This window comes from Artemia franciscana, chromosome 9, assembly GCF_032884065.1.
Source record: "Artemia franciscana chromosome 9, ASM3288406v1, whole genome shotgun sequence".
Classification (NCBI taxonomy): Eukaryota; Metazoa; Arthropoda; class Branchiopoda; order Anostraca; family Artemiidae; genus Artemia; species Artemia franciscana.
The window spans coordinates 27,600,488-27,618,568 of NC_088871.1; the positions used below are offsets into that span (position 1 = coordinate 27,600,488).

At 34.7% G+C, this 18,081-nt stretch overlaps 1 protein-coding gene across 2 annotated transcripts in view; it reads right to left on the minus strand.

Moving 5' to 3' along the window:
• LOC136031217 (coatomer subunit beta'-like) overlaps window positions 1–18,081 on the minus strand; it is a 72,764-nt gene that overhangs the window by 23,456 nt on the left and 31,227 nt on the right. For both annotated transcript variants that reach the window (XM_065710598.1, XM_065710600.1), the window contains exons 5-6: window positions 16,734–16,925; window positions 3,300–3,602 (exon numbers count right to left, since the gene is read on the minus strand). In XM_065710598.1, the coding sequence (XP_065566670.1) occupies window positions 3,300–3,602; window positions 16,734–16,925 (495 nt within the window). The remainder of the gene's footprint in view (window positions 1–3,299; window positions 3,603–16,733; window positions 16,926–18,081) is intronic.

Genomic DNA, 18,081 nt, shown 5'->3' on the forward strand with positions numbered 1-18,081 from the left:
TCAGCTGACGTATTTTATTCAGGAAAAGATTCAAAATTTGAAAGACAACTTTCCCACGCTCAAAGCAAATACTGTTCGCAATACTGTTCGCAAGAAAACTTCAATAAATAAACTTGAAAAAAAATGTATTATCCCTGCCTCTATTCAAAGGAATTCAGATAGTATCCATATTTCAGTGATTCCTTCAAAGTTGTTTACTATTTACAATTTTTATGATTTTTCTAGCATGTCACTACAGATCTACAGTGAATCCAAGATGAAATGAATAAAACTATAAATCGCTAAAACAGAGGGGGGAAAGCATGAGCTCCCAAACGCAACTGCGGCAACTGTCACCACCAGACCCAAGTCCCCCCAGTCCTCAGTTTGCCCTCATCTGAAATTTAGTTTCTGAAAAATCTTGTCAAAATTAAGATAAGCCCGGGTAATTCAAGTATCCAGAGAAACAGGTCAGTTTTCTTTAGCATCTTTGCCTTTATGGTAAGATATGACTCATTTTTCAGTTTTCTTTCTCATTTTAACTTGATTTTGGAAAATTGGCTCCAGCTTTACCCCCCCCCCCAGGATTTTGACGCAATTACGCCAATGGCTGAAACAACATCAAGTGCGTTTCTTCAGCAATATTTGTAAATATTGAAACACGCGAATCATTTTTATCTTGGTTTAAAGGAATCAGCCTTAACTGGAAAAAGTGTCCAAGACATCGTTCACTCGGTCACATTACGACCCAAAACAATGAGGCTAAATAAAATAAAAAAAGATAAAATGTCGAGCTGAGACTGGGGCGGTATTTGGACGTCAAGAAGATCGCTACCATTTATTTGTGGTGTGAGCATGATGTTGAAGTCTAAGCATCATGATGTCCTAAGCATCAGTCCTTTCTGACCGGCGGATGGTCAAAGCAAGGACGAATATAATACGAACTTAAATGATAATATCGTCTTTCATTTTAGCTAGCAAAAAAGAAAAATCTGAGAAAACAGGACAATTACTTTTTGGACTGAAATGTCAACCCTTTAAGTAACCCTCTACTATCCAAAGGCTGGGACACCCATGTACTTCTATTTACCCAGGTAACTAATAATATTGACAGGTTACAATTACAATTCTAGAAATACAAAAAATAAATAGATTAGTGCCGTCTGGTATTTTTAAGTATCTTAGAAAAGGGAAAATAATTTTGGCCTATATTGTTGTTTTTAGTGTTCACAAATTTCTTTGCATTAAGAACAACTAAACGAGTCAAATCAAGCAGTCCCATGCAGACTTTATCTGTTGGAATCCCTGAAATAGGAGGTGACCGAAAATGTTCAGTAAAAAAAAAAAAAAAAAAAAAAAAAAAAAAAAAAAAAAAAAAAAAAAAAAAAAAAAAAAAAAAAAAAAAAAAAAAAAAAAAAAAAAAAAAAAACTGGGCTTATCCCAAAGCCCAAGCAGCAGCAGCTTCAAGTTGTAAAGTTAGATAAAGAGGCTCAATGAAGCGAAGGGGTTCTTCATACGGTCAAAGTGCCGCTATTCGTACTATTCCCAGTTTAATATTTAAAATAAGAAGATTAAATAAATTTTCTCTTGATGTGCCAATTTCTTCTCCCAAATCTGCTCGGATCTAGTTTATCTTAGTCCAGACGCAAGTCCTCTGTGGTTGATGTAATCACTAAGTGATCTTTACTTAGATCAGAACTTGTGACAATGCAGAAACAAGTTCTTGCAGTTTGGTAGTAGTTTAGCTTGACCTGAGCTAGATTTTTAGGTGTAATAGGCGCTCGTTTCTTGTAAGATCCTCAAGGTATGCAAATTTCCACCAGCACGAACAGTTTCATCTAAAGTAGCTTCGAAGTCGCCATAACGATGACAATAATACGCAACTGCCCACAGAAGATGGGCATCAACCCCACCGTGTTTTGAGCCAGACAGATTGCATTTTACCAAACGGACTGTTCCAACAGAACCTCAAAGACAAGCAAAACTCGAATTATGATATACTTCTTTTCTCATAAAACCCACATAACTATTTACAGGTACCTCGCGAGGTACTTTAAATCAAGAACTTTCAAGCAGGTATTAAGGTAAAAACAAGAGTCATATCAATGGTCGTAGCAGGTTATGAAAGGCAAATTCTGACAAAGATCAGGTACAAACGAGAGTCGTGCTTAAGCTGCTCACGAATAACATAACTAGAATACTTTTCCAGGTCACATTCAATGGCTGGCCACCTAAAGTAGTAAAACTTGAACAAATTTTTGAGCCAGATATGGTTGCACTATCACGTAATTAAATACAGTCGAAACTCCAGAAGAGACCATTTTGTCATTTACCTAAAGTGCTATACTCAGAGAGAGTATCATCAAATTTTTCTTTGCCCCTTCAAGAGAATCTTGTACCTTCTTCCTTTTTTTCCCCCAAAGTTTTTGAAATATCCTGAATTTTTACAAAATTCCAAAAAATCGATAGCTGTTAATGCGTGTAAAGCCCAAAAATCAAAACACTAGCTTTGTGGCTGAAACACTAAATTAATATCTTTTCCACAAAGAAGATTTAATTATGACGGTTTTCAGATATTAACACCCACACCTTCCTTTTTAATTCAAGTACTTTTGCCGAATAATTTTGTAATGCAAAATTATTGACAGACAATTATCAATTTAATTTGTTGTACTTTTTAAGCTGTTTATATCAAGTACAAACCAGGGATAGAATACAGTGTTGTTTTCGTAGGCTACGATGATATCTTCAATAATAAAAAAAATATACTATGTTCATCTACACAAAAATGTATTAATATTGACACACAAAACGACTCTGTCCGTTACTTCTGAATTTACTGTAGAAACAAACAAAAATGTAAAATAAAAAAAAAATCATAAATCATGTTCTTTCTGAAATTTTAGTTTTTCCAATTTATTTCTCCAGCTTTGCATTCATATGTATAGCCTGAGTGTTAAGGACCAATAAAGTAAGGGGAAGGATAAGGCATGCTTTTACGAAACTTAAAAAAAAACATAGCGTGTACCAATGACGATACATTTTTCCAAGAACTAACGAAGAGAAGCGGCCCTCTCCATAAATTTCCCCCTTGGAAATTAAACACTTTTTCCATATACAGGGTTTGCATGCAACAAGCAGCGTCACAATCCAAAATTTTGGGAACACGGGATCGTATTTTCCAAACTGTTTTACTGACCAAATCAATACCTAGAAAAAATTAGAAAAAATATTACAAAGCCCCTTTGAAACATGACTATCAGCATGCTGCGACAGTTTAATCCACAGTTCTCTTAGCAACCAAAAAAAAAATAGCTCACCTCCTTTGACAGAAAGGTTAAGACGTTCACCATCTTTAATATCTTCAATTGCAAGTTGTTTCAAGTTAATCATTTGCATTTCAGAATGTTTTATCCAAACAATCTTTCCACCCTCGTCCATTGAGAAAGTTGGGTCTTCCTTTCCTAAGCGAATCATAACACAACCATCATCAAAACCAATGCCGACCATATTTGAGCCTTTTAGGCAGCAAATTGTCCAAGCCCTTTCGAGCCCATAATTTAAAGTGTTCTCCAAGCTGTAAGTGTTGGCGTTCCAAATTTTGACTGTGCCATCTTCCGAACCTATGGAGAATATTAAAAAACATTAATCAACCATGTTTTCATTAATAAGGTAAATAACACCTACACCCAAAAGTGAACCCTGAAAAAACATACTTTTTTAGGGTTTTAATTCCCAGTCTTTTGTGACATACCGCTCTAAGTTCAGGTCGGAGCAGCATGCATGAATGTATCCTACCATAAGTTAACAAGGTATAAGTCTATAAGAGGTTAAAAGGATAAAATATCTATTCAGGAAAGGCATAACTTTCAAAGCCGTGGGAGCCAATGACTAGGCTACGGGCAAAAATTCATTTCTACTTTAAAAGCATGTCAATTACAAATTAAATAAAAAACAAATAAACTTGAAAAGTACATTTTTATCGCAAGTCTTTCTGTGGCTTGGGTCCAGGCGATTTTGGTCCACCACTCCACCCCCCCCCCCCTCAAAGGCCGTGATTTTGCTTCAGAAAGATGTGGTCTATGGAAAAATGTGATGTGTTATTTGGCTAAATATCTGGATCTGAGAATATTTCATTTGGTTTTGAATAGCTAACTCTAGAGGAAATAAAAGGAGTCTCAGGGGGGTTGAAGAATTTCCAAGCATTTCTTCCAAAAAAGTTCGGATGATTGATTTTTTGTAGAAAAATCCATTTTTAGAAGAAACTTCGAAACTTTACGTCCTTGACCCGGCAAACTTGCAATAAAACAAATATGTATGTAATCATCTAGCAAAACGCATAGAATCAGACACTATAAAAGACAGCTAATCAAGATTCAAAATAAGGCTTAAGTCATTAAAACTGGAATCAATTACAAAACCCATGTGCCTTTAGTTAGCAAGTAAAAATATATATAGGCTGCAATATATACATTATATATATATATATATATATATATATATATATATATATATATATATATATATGTACTAGCTGTTGGGGTGGCGCTTCGCGCCACCCCAACACCTAGTTAGTGGGGCGCTTCGCGCCCCCCAAGCCCCCCCGCGCGCGTAAGTCGTTACGCGCCATATTAGTTATGTGCCATTGTAGTTGTGTCCCTGTGTCCCACCTGTGAATATAGATAGATTTATATATGTGTTTCAAACTACGCAAAAATTGCGAATAAACAACATTCTTGGCTTTCCCATTGTCTGTGCATATGCAAAGCCGTATGTACTAATAATGACGTCATATACAAACGCTCTTTTTACAAACAAACAAACATGCATCCACATAACTCGTTTTTATATAGATAGATACAATACAAATTAACTGCGTAAAACTTGCGAATAAACAACATTCTTCGCTGTCCAATTGTCGCTGCATATAAATAGATTGTAAGGTTTACCGACCCTCGAACATGCAACGTACAATTGTCCATGGGAAAAACAATCAGTATTAAGATCTATACCACATTTTTCTAATGATTGACCTTGAGCTTTGTTAATGGTGATTGCAAATGCTAATCGAATTGGGAATTGCAATCTGTTAAATTGAAAAGGCAGATCCGTTGGAATCTTGGGAATGCGAAGAATAAGAACAGCCTCACCCTCAAAAGGCCCTGTCACGATTGTGGCCTCTATTAGGTTTTCCATTGTTTTTTTTTACGGCAGGTCGAGTGCCATAGCAAAGCTTTGGTGGGTTTATATTTCTTAAAAGTATTATTGGTAGGCCTATTTTTAGTTGTAGCACGTGTGGTGGAAACCCTGAGAATAATATCTCGAGGTAAAAACTGATCACCGACCATAACGATGGCCACTTCGGCGATAGTTGGAGCATTGTATCTACGCACATGTTGGCCAGGAGGCGTTTTGTCAGCGGAAATAACAATTTTATGCGTATAAGTAGGCATCAAATCGATGGCTGTTTTGAACAGACGCACTAAATTATTATTTTCGTGGAAAAGATGTTGTAATTGGGAAACGATTGTCCTTTCAATGTTGGGAGAAATTTCGCAACGTGCATTCAATTCAGAATTTCTATCACTGATGAAGTACAATTGTATAAATTTATGATTCTCGCCTGAGAATGGTAGAAGAGACCCTGCTCTATGAAAAATTTGCCCTTTTACTTTGAAAGTAGACATAAATTGATCTGGATTTTCAATTTGGGCTCCAAACGACGTCATTTGGAAACATGAGTTGTATTTTCTGATTCATTTATATTCCTTACTAGCTGTTGGGGTGGCGCTTCGCGCCACCCCAACACCTAGTTGGTGGGGGCGCTTCGCGCCCCCCCCAAGCCCCTCCGCGCGCGTAAGTCGTTACGCGCCATAATAGTTACGCGCCATTGTAGTTGTGTCCCTATGTCCCACCTGTGAATATAGATAGATATATATATATATGGTTTTAACTACGTAAAACTTGCGAATATACAACATTCTTTGCTGTCCCATTGTCTTTGCATATAAATAGATTGTCAGGTTTACCGACTCTTGAACATGCAACATATAATGGTCCATGGGAAAACAATCTGTATTCAGATCTATACCTCATGATTCTAATGATTGCCCTTGAGCTTTGTTGATGGTGATTGCTAATCGACCATTCCCTGTCCCGGTGTCCCGGTCGTCATTTACATCCCCCTGTTTCCTCCGGTGTCCCCGTTGTAGTTGTGTCCCTGTGTCCCGGTCGTCATTTATATTCCCTGTGTCCCGGTCGTCATTTGTATCCCGGTGTACCGGTCTGTATATACATTCGTTTTTTAGTTTTGTTTTTCTCCTTTATTTTTTTCCTTTTTTTTCTTTTTTAGTTTATTTAGATTTTTAGATTTTTTAGTTTTTTTATTAGTTTTTAGTTTTTTTTTCTTTTTAGTTTTTTTGTAGTTTTTACCTTCTTTTTAGTTTTGTTAATTTTTTTTTTACTTATGTCCTGGTCGTCATTTATACTCCCTATGTCCCGGTGCTTTGTTGATTGCTAATCGAACATTCCTTTTGTCCTGGTCGCTTTCTCTTTGAGTGTCGTCATTTATTAGTTTTTTCCTTTTTTTTAGTTTTTTATTGGTTTTTACCTTTATTTTAGCTTATTTTTCAGTTTTTTCCTTTTTTTTAGTTTTTTTTTATTTTTTATTTTTTTTAGTTTTTTACCTTTTTTTAGTTTTTTTAGTTTTTTTAGTTTTTTAGCTTTTTTACTTTTTTTATTAGTTTTTAGTTTTTTTTTTGTAGTTTTTGCCTTTTTTTAGTTTTTTCAGTTTTTTTTTTAGTTTTTTATTGGTTTTTACCTTTATAGTTTTTTTAGTTTTTTAGCTTTTTTATTTTTTTTATTAGTTTTTAGTTTTTTTTGTAGTTTTTGCCTTTTTTTAGTTTTTTCAGTTTTGACGTCACCTGATCCAGTTTTTTCAGGTGACGTCACCTGACACATCCATCCATCCACAGACAACTTATTTTTATATATATAGATAGATGTCCCGGTGTCCCGGTCGTCATTTATATCCCCCTGTTTTATATCCCGCTTATTTTTCAGTTTTTTCCTTTTTTTAGTTTTTTTTTTTACTTTTTTAGTTCTTTTAATTTTTACGTTTTTTAGTTTTTTTTAGTTTTTTAGATGAATTTTTTTTTTAGTTTTTTACCTTTTTTTCTTTTTAGTTTTTATTGGTTTTTACCTTTTTTTAGCTTTTTATCTTTTTTATTTTTTTTTATTTTTATTTTTAATTTTATTAGTATTCTTTTTTCTTCTATTTTTCATTTTTCCTTTTTTTTTAGTTTTTTTTAGTTTTTAGTTTTTTAAGTTTTTTCCTTTTTTTAGTTTCTTTAGTTTTTTTAGTTTTTCGGCTTTTTTATTTTTTTATTAGTTTTTAGTTTTTTTGTAGTTTTTGCCTTTTTTTTAGTTTTTTCAGTTTTTTTTTTTTAGTTTTTAGTTTTTTACCTTTTTTAGCCTAACCAGGATTTGAACCTGGGACCTTCATTCTCCGTTCTGACACCCTCTCTCACCGAGTGACTACTCCAGCATGTTCATTTTGGTGTTTTAAATGGTATATTATTAACCAAATTAATGTGTTTTACAATATACTAAGCATCGTCATAACAAAAATGACGGCAACTAATTTCATGACGTCAGCCGAAACATGACGTCACCTGATCCACAGACCCACAAACAGACAGACAACTTATTTTTATATAGATACTAGCTGTTGCTATTGATTTTATAACACCTAGTTGGTGGGGGCGCTTCGCCCCCCCCCCCAAGCCCCCCCGCGCGCGTAAGTCGTTACGCGCCATAATAGTTACGCGCCATTGTAGTTGTGTCCCTATGTCCCACCTGTGAATATAGATAGATATATATATATATATATATATATATATATATATATATATATATATATATATATATATATATATATATATATATATATATATATATATATATATATATGGTTTTAACTACGTAAAACTTGCGAATATACAACATTCTTTGCTGTCCCATTGTCTTTGCATATAAATAGATTGTCAGGTTTACCGACTCTTGAACATGCAACATATAATGGTCCATGGGAAAACAATCTGTATTCAGATCTATACCTCATGATTCTAATGATTGCCCTTGAGCTTTGTTGATGGTGATTGCTAATCGACCATTCCCTGTCCCGGTGTCCCGGTCGTCATTTACATCCCCCTGTTTCCCCCGGTGTCCCCGTTGTAGTTGTGTCCCTGTGTCCCGGTCGTCATTTATATTCCCTGTGTCCCGGTCGTCATTTGTATCCCGGTGTCCCGGTCTGTATATACATTCGTTTTTTAGTTTTGTTTTTCTCCTTTATTTTTTTCCTTTTTTTTCTTTTTTAGCTTATTTAGATTTTTAGATTTTTTAGTTTTTTTATTAGTTTTTAGTTTTTTTTTCTTTTTAGTTTTTTTGTCCCGGTCGTCATTTATATCCCCCTGTTTCCCCCGGTGTCCCCGTTGTAGTTGTGTCCCTGTGTCCCGGTCGTCATTTATATTCCCTGTGTCCCGGTCGTCATTTGTATCCCGGTGTACCGGTCTGTATATACATTCTTTTTTTAGTTTTGTTTTTCTCCTTTATTTTTTTCCTTTTTTTTTCTTTTTTAGTTTATTTAGATTTTTAGATTTTTTAGTTTTTTTATTAGTTTTTAGTTTTTTTTTCTTTTTAGTTTTTTTGTAGTTTTTAACTTCTTTTTAGTTTTGTTAATTTTTTTTTTTTACTTATGTCCTGGTCGTCATTCATACTCCCTGTGTCCCGGTGCTTCCCGGTGCTTTGTTGATTGCTAATCGAACATTCCTTTTGTCCTGGTCGCTTTCTCTTTGAGTTTCGTCATTTATTTTTTTCTTTTTTAGTTCTTTTAGTTTTTACCTTTTTTAGTTTTTTCTAGTTTTTTAGATGAAAATTTTTTTTAGTTTTTTCCTTTTTTTCTTTTTAGTTTTTATTGGTTTTTACCTTTATTTTAGCTTATTTTTCAGTTTTTTCCTTTTTTTTAGTTTTTTTTTATTTTTTATTTTTTTTAGTTTTTTACCTTTTTTTAGTTTTTTTAGTTTTTTTAGTTTTTTAGCTTTTTTACTTTTTTTATTAGTTTTTAGTTTTTTTTGTAGTTTTTGCCTTTTTTTAGTTTTTTCAGTTTTTTTTTTAGTTTTTTATTGGTTTTTACCTTTATTTTAGCTTATTTTTCAGTTTTTTCCTTTTTTTTAGTTTTTTTTAGTTTTTAGTTTTTTTCGTTTTTTACCTTTTTTTTAGTTTTTTTAGTTTTTTTAGTTTTTTAGCTTTTTTATTTTTTTTATTAGTTTTTAGTTTTTTTTGTAGTTTTTGCCTTTTTTTAGTTTTTTTAGTTTTTTAGCTTTTTTATTAGTTTTTAGTTTTTTTTGTAGTTTTTGCCTTTTTTAGTTTTTTTAGTTTTTTAGCTTTTTTATTTTTTTTATTAGTTTTTAGTTTTTTTTGTAGTTTTTGCCTTTTTTAGTTTTTTCAGTTTTGACGTCACCTGATCCAGTTTTTTCAGGTGACGTCACCTGACACATCCACACATCCACAGACAGACAACTTATTTTTATATATATAGATAGATATATATATATATATATATATATATATATATATATATATATATATATATATATATATATATATATATATATATATATATATATATAGTTGCAGGGGACCTCTTTCACAAAACAAAAGTTACAGTTACAGTTACACTTGTGACAAAAGTTACAGGGGACCTCTTGCTTCAGAAGGTAAAACCATTAAGGTACTGAATATCTGGGTATTTATGACGTCATTCATACAAACATGTTCCCAAAACTAATTATGGCCCTAAACAAACACTCCCAAAGTTGCAACCTAACTAGATCGTTTTTTTATTTCACACCGAAAAACGAATAATCTTGTTAAAAGAATAATAATCACCGAGCGAAGCCCGATTCCCTGGTATATAAATGGTCATTGTAATCTTTATGCCGCAATGCGTAGCATTTAATATGAGGTAATTAAGAATCCGAAACTCCCTTTACAGCTAACAAAGTGTGTACTTTCTCTAATCAACTTACTTGTCAATACATTCCGTTTTGCAACTCCTTCTACTTAGGTTCAAGACTTCCAAGGTTTCAGAGATGTCTAATTTCAGTCAGGAGACGAGTTATGAAGAATATTAAGAGGGGTGGGAAGGGAAAACAAAATTACCATAAGTCTTAATCAATCTAGATTGCTTTTCACACCATAAAACGTTAGTCTGTCAAATTTCAGAAAAAAATATAGTGCTGTTGTCAAGCAAAAATTCTGAGATAAAAGTATATAAAATTATTATTCTTTTGATTAAATAAGACATATGTGAGTCATTTTACGTCGTGTTGAAAGAGTATTTGTTTTGTCAATTTTGTTTTTTCTGGCATTCCAGTAAGGATAAAGACCACTCACAAAAGTTGTCGTGCCTTGAAGACCCTTGCTGGAATAATCTTTCTTTTCAGTAGCAAAAGTCAGTTGCCGAATCCTCGGTCTTCTTTTTCAGTAGCACAAGTTAGCTGCCGAATCCTTAAGATACTAAGGTCTCCTCATTATTTGTAGGAAAGTATCTCCATCTATGTTTGCTCTCAGGAGATGACACCGGGAATTGTCTTCATGTTATTTTTTCATGCCTCATTTGTGGAAACACTGTTTGCAGTATCAAGGGGTTATTTACCTCTGTAGTAGGTGATATTGGCAGTATTACACCTATATTCAGAACCATTTTGAATCCACAGTAACATCCCGCCTACATGGCTAGATTATGATTTATATTCTTCTCTTTGGACCATTTCCAACATAAAACGTATGCTAAAGCAGAAAAGCGGATTCTAAGCTTTCCTTAACCAATCTTTGATTTACTGAGCTAGAATAGAGTCAATACAGAAGGTTGCCGTAGCATTTCTTTATTACAACAAAATTATACAAGTAAAGAAGACTGCCATGAGCTGAAAGCATGACACTCTGCTCAGAGCAATTTACTTGAATTACATACCTACTGAACAGTGCGAACAGGGATGGCCTGTCAAAGAGTATGGACTTGAAGTATTGCGTGTGTTCTTCACTTCTCCCTTTCCTATTTGAAACACGTGATTGTTTTTTGGTTGTTTACCTTGTGATTGTTTACCTGGTGATTATTATAATGATGGATATAAGCGCCTTTTTGCAATGTGGTGTATGCAACTATACTGTCAACAAATAATATGAGCGCTTAGAGTTGTCGTGTGTAGTATCCGATGATTTTAATTGTAACTTCAACAAAGCTGACTAGCAAGGATCTCCGCAAACAACCCTTATAAAGCGTAAGCCTTATAGAGGCGTACTCAGTGATTGGTTGAATATGATTGGTAAGGATTTTGACTTCACTTATTATCATGCATCATTTCGAACATCTAATCAAGATCACATTGCAATATCTCGTAACTTAGCAACTGAACAAGTCAATATCTCAAGTGATTTCCAAATATCTGGCCGTCCTAGAGCCATTGTAGCCGAGTAGTTGGCGCGCTACACTTACAACCTTATGTCCTTTCGAGCAGAGGTTAGAGTGCTTGTGTCGCTGATTATTTGATTTGTAACGGGCGTCAATACTACGATACTGTAAACTCAGCCAGTCAACCTACCTCCAACAGTGTACATTTAGAAATCGGGGGTGAAACACGGGAAGCGCCCGGTAATTCGGGCCCAACCAGGCATAGTACTCTGGCGAAAGGCAGATTATCAGGACATCAGTATCTGCACTATGCGGCTCACTGGTCTGTATGCAAGAAAGTTTTTTTTTTCAGACCATTTTCCCGTTGCTTTTCCCATATAATTCCCATTTCGCCCCAGCAAACAATCCAAAAAAAAATCAACGGGAAGCTCTTCATGTCTTCTATGTTCTATCAACTTTATTTCAAATAAAATCTGGTAACCTTTCGACTGCTTGCACATTACAGAAAACCCTTCAAAAGAAGAAACATATCATAGCTTAAACATATACTCCTCCGATATTTACCATGTCCTCTGTTTCGCTGAGAGTCAAGCTGTCTCCATATGAAAACCTCATACAGGTATCACTCGGATGCGGTCATCAAACACTAATCTAGTGGTATCTAGACGAGCAAAATTATGGTTTAATTTGTGGAAAGATTACGTTAAACCTGTCCTCCTTCAAAAGAAGGTTACCAATTACTATTCTGCAATGGCCAAGCTCAACTACGACCCATTCTTCCTGCTTGTTTCTGAAACCTGTTATAACGTCCTCTTACTATATTCCTCAAACAATCATGGCGAGGAGTGGTACCCTCACTTGAAACCTAGGTTTGTCATTAGATCCCTATTTGTAATGACAGAGAACTGAAAACTGTCTTAGCTTTTCTCCAAAAACGCATTACCACATTTCTATTTGAGCAACCGAAAAGCAATCAAAGTTAAAAATCTTCAACCGTCATTGTTTGCGAGGGAGTAGTGCATCTCAAGAATTGTTGTCTTCTTTTGATTCAACACTCCACACATGATATATTTGGTCTCACCATAGGGTGCCCTCTCCAGCATACGAGGTAGGTTCTTATGCCTCTGATATCACATGCAAATTTCGTTTTCTTTGTCAAAACACCTTGTTATATTTCCAAAATATGTTTTGGAAAATCCTCACAAAATCCGACCAAATAGCGTTTTCGTGCGGTATTCTGTAAGAAAGGAGTTTTTACGAAACTAGAATTAGGCAAGTACAAACAGTGCTACAAAATAAGTAAGGGATACACACTGAAACATGTCGATTATGACGTTTCCCAGATTCCAGGGCTTGCTAGTAGCTTTGTAAGTACGAAGAGTTTTAACAGTTCTACATTTATGCAACTAAACAAAAAAATTGAAGAAGAGCTTGCTCTTGCAATCCAGTTCGGCGTAAAGATTGAATACTGCCTGTTCCGAGTGATTTTGCCAATTGAAAAGCCTAAGCAGTGACTCGAGTACCAAAAATTTGGACATCTCGTAAGGGATTCTAAGAACCCAATTAAATGCAATAAATGTGCAGATGATCACACTAACAAGGACAAAGCATGTTCAGCTCAGACTGTTGCGCTAAATATAGAGGGAATAACCGTAGCAATAGTTGGTTGTGTCTAGAGCTTAAGAAGTACCTCCCCGCTCAAGTGGCTTCACGAAGATTCAATTCGTCTCCCTGTGTACAATCCCTAGGTGATAGTGTTGTCAAAATCATTTGTGTCATTATTTTATTAAAATATAAACGATGCTCATTAAAGCTCAGAAGTCAATTATTTTCTTTTAAATCATCAAATATACGACGTGTTTTAACAAAACATTTGTACAGCAATGTACAGAAAATTTGTACGTCAAATCTGCAATCTTTCGCGGGACACCGAAAATAACTCCCGGATTTGTGGTGTCATGTATCAAAATTAACTTGGTCCTCTTCATCTGGTGACAATCCTATTGAGTTTCTTTTCCTTATTTTCTCATGATACACCAGTTCGTGACATAACACTTTAAAATACACCTTTGGGTCATTTGGCAAAGTTAGATCATGTTAGAAACTTGATCGCGCTATGAGAACGTCTAGTAACGTCTACTCCTAAGAAACATAAAGTACCGAATTCTTGCGGATCATATACACTAATGATCGTTTTTTCAAATAATTGGAAAACTTCTTGAAAATCTTGCCTAAAATAGTATGATACATAACAGGAAGTAGGATCAAGGCGATAAACGTGGTTTTCGTTGGGGACTTGGTGTGCAAAATGCCAATGCAACTTTTTAGCGATTCTTATAAGAGATAGAAAGTCAAAAAGTAATATCTACGTTTGTGCCATTGACATTTCAAGGGTTTTTGACTTACTTCTTCGCTCTAAAGTCATTCAGTCTCTTTTTAAAAGCAGAGTAATTCATTTGTATTTACCTCCCTTTGGAAGTTGTATCAGAAGGCCAGAATCTGAATACATTTGCAAGGTGCTGTTAGTAGTCGTATTCGTGTGTGACAAGGGGTTAAGGAAGATTCGGTTCTAAGTTCTACAATCTTTAATAATGCTATCAGAGTGGTCACTCGTCAGATTCCAATACATTTAATCGAGCACATATCGATGCAAGTCACGCAAAAATTTTCTTCTTTTCATACTCCTCTTAGTGCGTTATTGTTATGTACAGAAAACAACAATAAATTATTATTATTATTATTACAGACCTACTTGGCAAAAGGTACGACCACTCTCTAAGCCTAATCTTTTTTGCCAATCTTGAGGTCGCTTTAAATTACGAATAATTAAGCCGCGTTTGTAATTAGTTTCTTAGACCACACGTCCTTTCCATTTATAAGACGAGTGAAGAGATATAAAATAACGTGATACATACATAATAAGTAAGACTTTTAAAATTACTAATTCGGAGTTCTTAGTTTATTTTTCACTGTTTAAAGGTTTATGCTCCCTCTGCGTATTTTTTCTGCTTTCGTGCGGTTTTAATACATCAACGAAAGACAACAAGCTTAATACCATGTCATGGCTGAGATTTAGCTCTATCCCTTTCCAGAATTAATTTTTCTTTTGAATTGGGTATACATGTTCATTTAGATGGAAAACGCATTGATTTGAATTGAAAATTGTTGAAAAAGGGATAATTTATTCAATTTTTTAAGCAAGTTTAAATCCTAACCAAATCAAAGTTTAAGAAATATCAAATTGTTTCTTGGTGAATAGATATATCTGAGGCTAATGAATCCAATAATTTAAGTATCCTATCCTTTTGATGCTAATTACAGCTTCTGACTTGTCGTGAAATCGCTCGTTTCAGAGGGAACATTAAATAAAAAAAAAGTTTTTTAACTGAAAGTAAGGAGCGATATTAAAACTTAAAACGAACAGAAATTACTCCGTATATAAAAGTGGCTGTTACCTCCTCAACGCCTCGCTCTTTACGCAAAAGTTTGACTCTTTCTCTCAACTCTACTTTTTAAAACAGTAAAAAAAATTAGCGTAAAAAGCGGGGCGTTGAGGAGGTAACAACCCCTTTTATATACGGAGTAATTTCTGTTCGTTTTGTTTTAATATCCCTCCTTACTTTCAGTTAAAAAAATAGTTTTTTTTATTTAATTTCTGAACGTTTTTAAATCAAGGCGTGTTTTGATTTTGGCTCTCCGCACATGAATAATTAAAAAGAATTTGCATTTCAATTTATTTTTATGGCTAAATGGCTTTCTCATAGTTTTAATCGGACGACTTTGAGAAAAAAAAAGAGCAGGGGAGTAGGCATAGTTACCCTCCAATTTTTTGGTTAATTAAAAAAGCAACTAGAACTTTTAATTTTTTACGAACGTTTTTATTAGTAAAAATATACGTAACTTACGAATTAGCTTACGTAACGAACTTCTATATTCTTATGTTTTTATTACGTATAAGAGGGGGTTCACCACCTCGTCAATACCTCGCTCTTTACACTAAAGCTTAAATTTTGTCCCAATTCCTTAAGAATCACCCCTGAATCACAAAGGTCATAGAATAAATAGTTGAAATTAATAAAGTTACTTTAGCGTGAAGAGCGAGGTATTAGAAGGAGGTGAACCCCTCATATGCGTAATAATTACTGTTCGATTTAAGTTTTAATGCTGCTCCTAACTTTAAGTTGAAAAAACTTTTTCATATTTATTTTTTCATTGTTCTTTAAAAAAATGCTAAAAAATCCAACGCCCCCTTCATGGAAATTTTCTTCCCCCATGACCAATGCCTCCATGGAAAGATCCCCCCGCATAACCCCCTCCCCCAACCAAGAAAATCCCCCTGAAAGCGTCTGTACACTTTCCAATAACCATTACTATGTTGCAGCCCCTTCCACGGGGCCTGTGGAGGAGTAAGTCGTCCCCAAAGACATAGTTATTAGGTTTTTCGACCATGCTGAATAAAATGGCTATCTCATAATTTTGATCCGGTGACCTTGGGAAAAAAATGAGCGTGGGAAAGGGCCTAGGTGCCCTCCAATTTTTTCGGTCACTTAAAAAGGGCACTAGAACTTTTCATTACCGTTAGAATGAGCCCTCACACGACATTCTAGGATCAATGGGTCGATACGATCACCCCTGGAAAAAAAAATAATAAAAAAAAAATATAAAAAAATAAAGCCGCATCCGTGATCTGTTTTGTGGCAAAAAATGTAAAATTCCATCTTTTTGTAGATAGATGCTTGAAACTTCTACTGTAGGATTCTCTGATACGCTGAATTTGATGGTGTGATTTTCGTTAAGATGCAATGACTTTCAAGGGGTTTTTCCCCTATTTTCTTAAATAAGGCAAATTTTCTCAGGCTCGTAACTTTTGATGGGTAAGTCTAAACTTATCGAAACTTATATATTTAAAATCAGCATCAAAATGCGATTCTTTTGATGTAACTATTGTTATAAAAATTCCGTTTTTTAGAGTTTCGGTTACTATTGAGCCGGGTCGCTCCTTACTACAGTTCGTTACCACGAACTGTTTGATATACCTTAATAAAAAGTTTTTACCCGTTCTCTATGTACCTACAGATTTTATTTACAAAGTTTTATTTACAGTTTTATTTACCAAGTTTGACATTTTGTCGTTGTCAATTAAAGCAATAATTTTACAACAGGTACAGGAGACTTTAAGAAAGTAACTCCCCTCGCTTTCTAATAACTATTTCCATTGGCTTCAAGTTTACCATCCAAATGGATTGTTTTCTTTTATCTATGAAAAGAAAAATAATCTTACCAGTAATAATAATGGGCAATTCAGGATGAAAAGCGACAGCTGATATATTTTTTGTATGGCCATCTAAACTTTGAACACAACTTCTATTTTGATAGTCCCAAATTTTCACCAAGCGATCATCGGCACCGGAGATCAAATAGGGCTTCTCACCGGCGTGAGTATAATCTAAACAGTTAATTCCATTCACATGACCTGCAATATGGATGTCAAAGATTAAATCATATAACCCAAAACAAAAGGTGCATATCAAATTTCTATTTTTTTTTTTTTTTTACTAAGTAGGACGAAAAATAGCGCTATAAGCTTTTTATAGAAGCTTATAGCATTGGCTCTTGTCAATGCATCTTTACAGGCTCTTGTCAAATACCTGCGAACAAAGTTCCGTATCTATCATAGACTAACATTGCTTGAGCTGCGTCAACTTTGTACACAACATCGAAGCGGATAAAAATTCGAGACTCATCACCTTACAAGAAAGTTTTGCGGAGGATTGGCATCAGTGCGTCAGTGGGGGGGATTAGCGTTATCGCGTACTTACAATACAACAAACTGAAGCTACCAGTCTCAGAAAAGCTGTCGTATTCAACCATTTATAAGTTCAATACTTCTCCATCAATCTTTGGTCAAACATTGACCAAATTTTTCCATTCCATCAAACATTGGAATGTTGAATAAACAGAATTATTGAACCATTATTGAATTATTGAACATGCATGAACCATTGCTGATAAGGACCAAAGACAAATTGGAAAGGTAACACCTAAAGAAACAAAGCAGAAAATCACGCTTTATGCATGTGGCAGCACTATAGAAAATACGATTCCCCCTATGAGGATTTTTTCCAGAAAGACCGACACCATTGGAATTGAAAATGAAAATGAAAAAGCTTCTAAAAGGATGACAACCAAGCTATCCACGATCTAGATGGACCACGTCATGTGAAACCAACCAACCCTATTATTCTTGTTTTGGGCAGTCATATAACCAAGTACCTGAGCAAGCTGTTTTAGCTGGCTAAGGATAACGGTGTTCCATCGTTTGACCGTTACCCACATACGACAAAATAATTTGTAGCTTCTAAATTTATGGGATCTTTTTCACACTAAGCCGGAGTACAATAAAGAAGCTGCACCATCTATGAGCTAAAAACAAGCACAATTTCTGGAAATTTACTAAAACAATGCACACTTAAGTGCAGAGATTCCAACAAACCATAAGCACCACTATCGTCTTTGTTCCGCTTTCAGGCTAACTCTGCCCCAAGGTCTACAGCACCCATGAACCAACCATAAGAGACCCGAACCCACAACAGCTGGGTACTACAATATCCGGTACTTCTGCTTAAGAT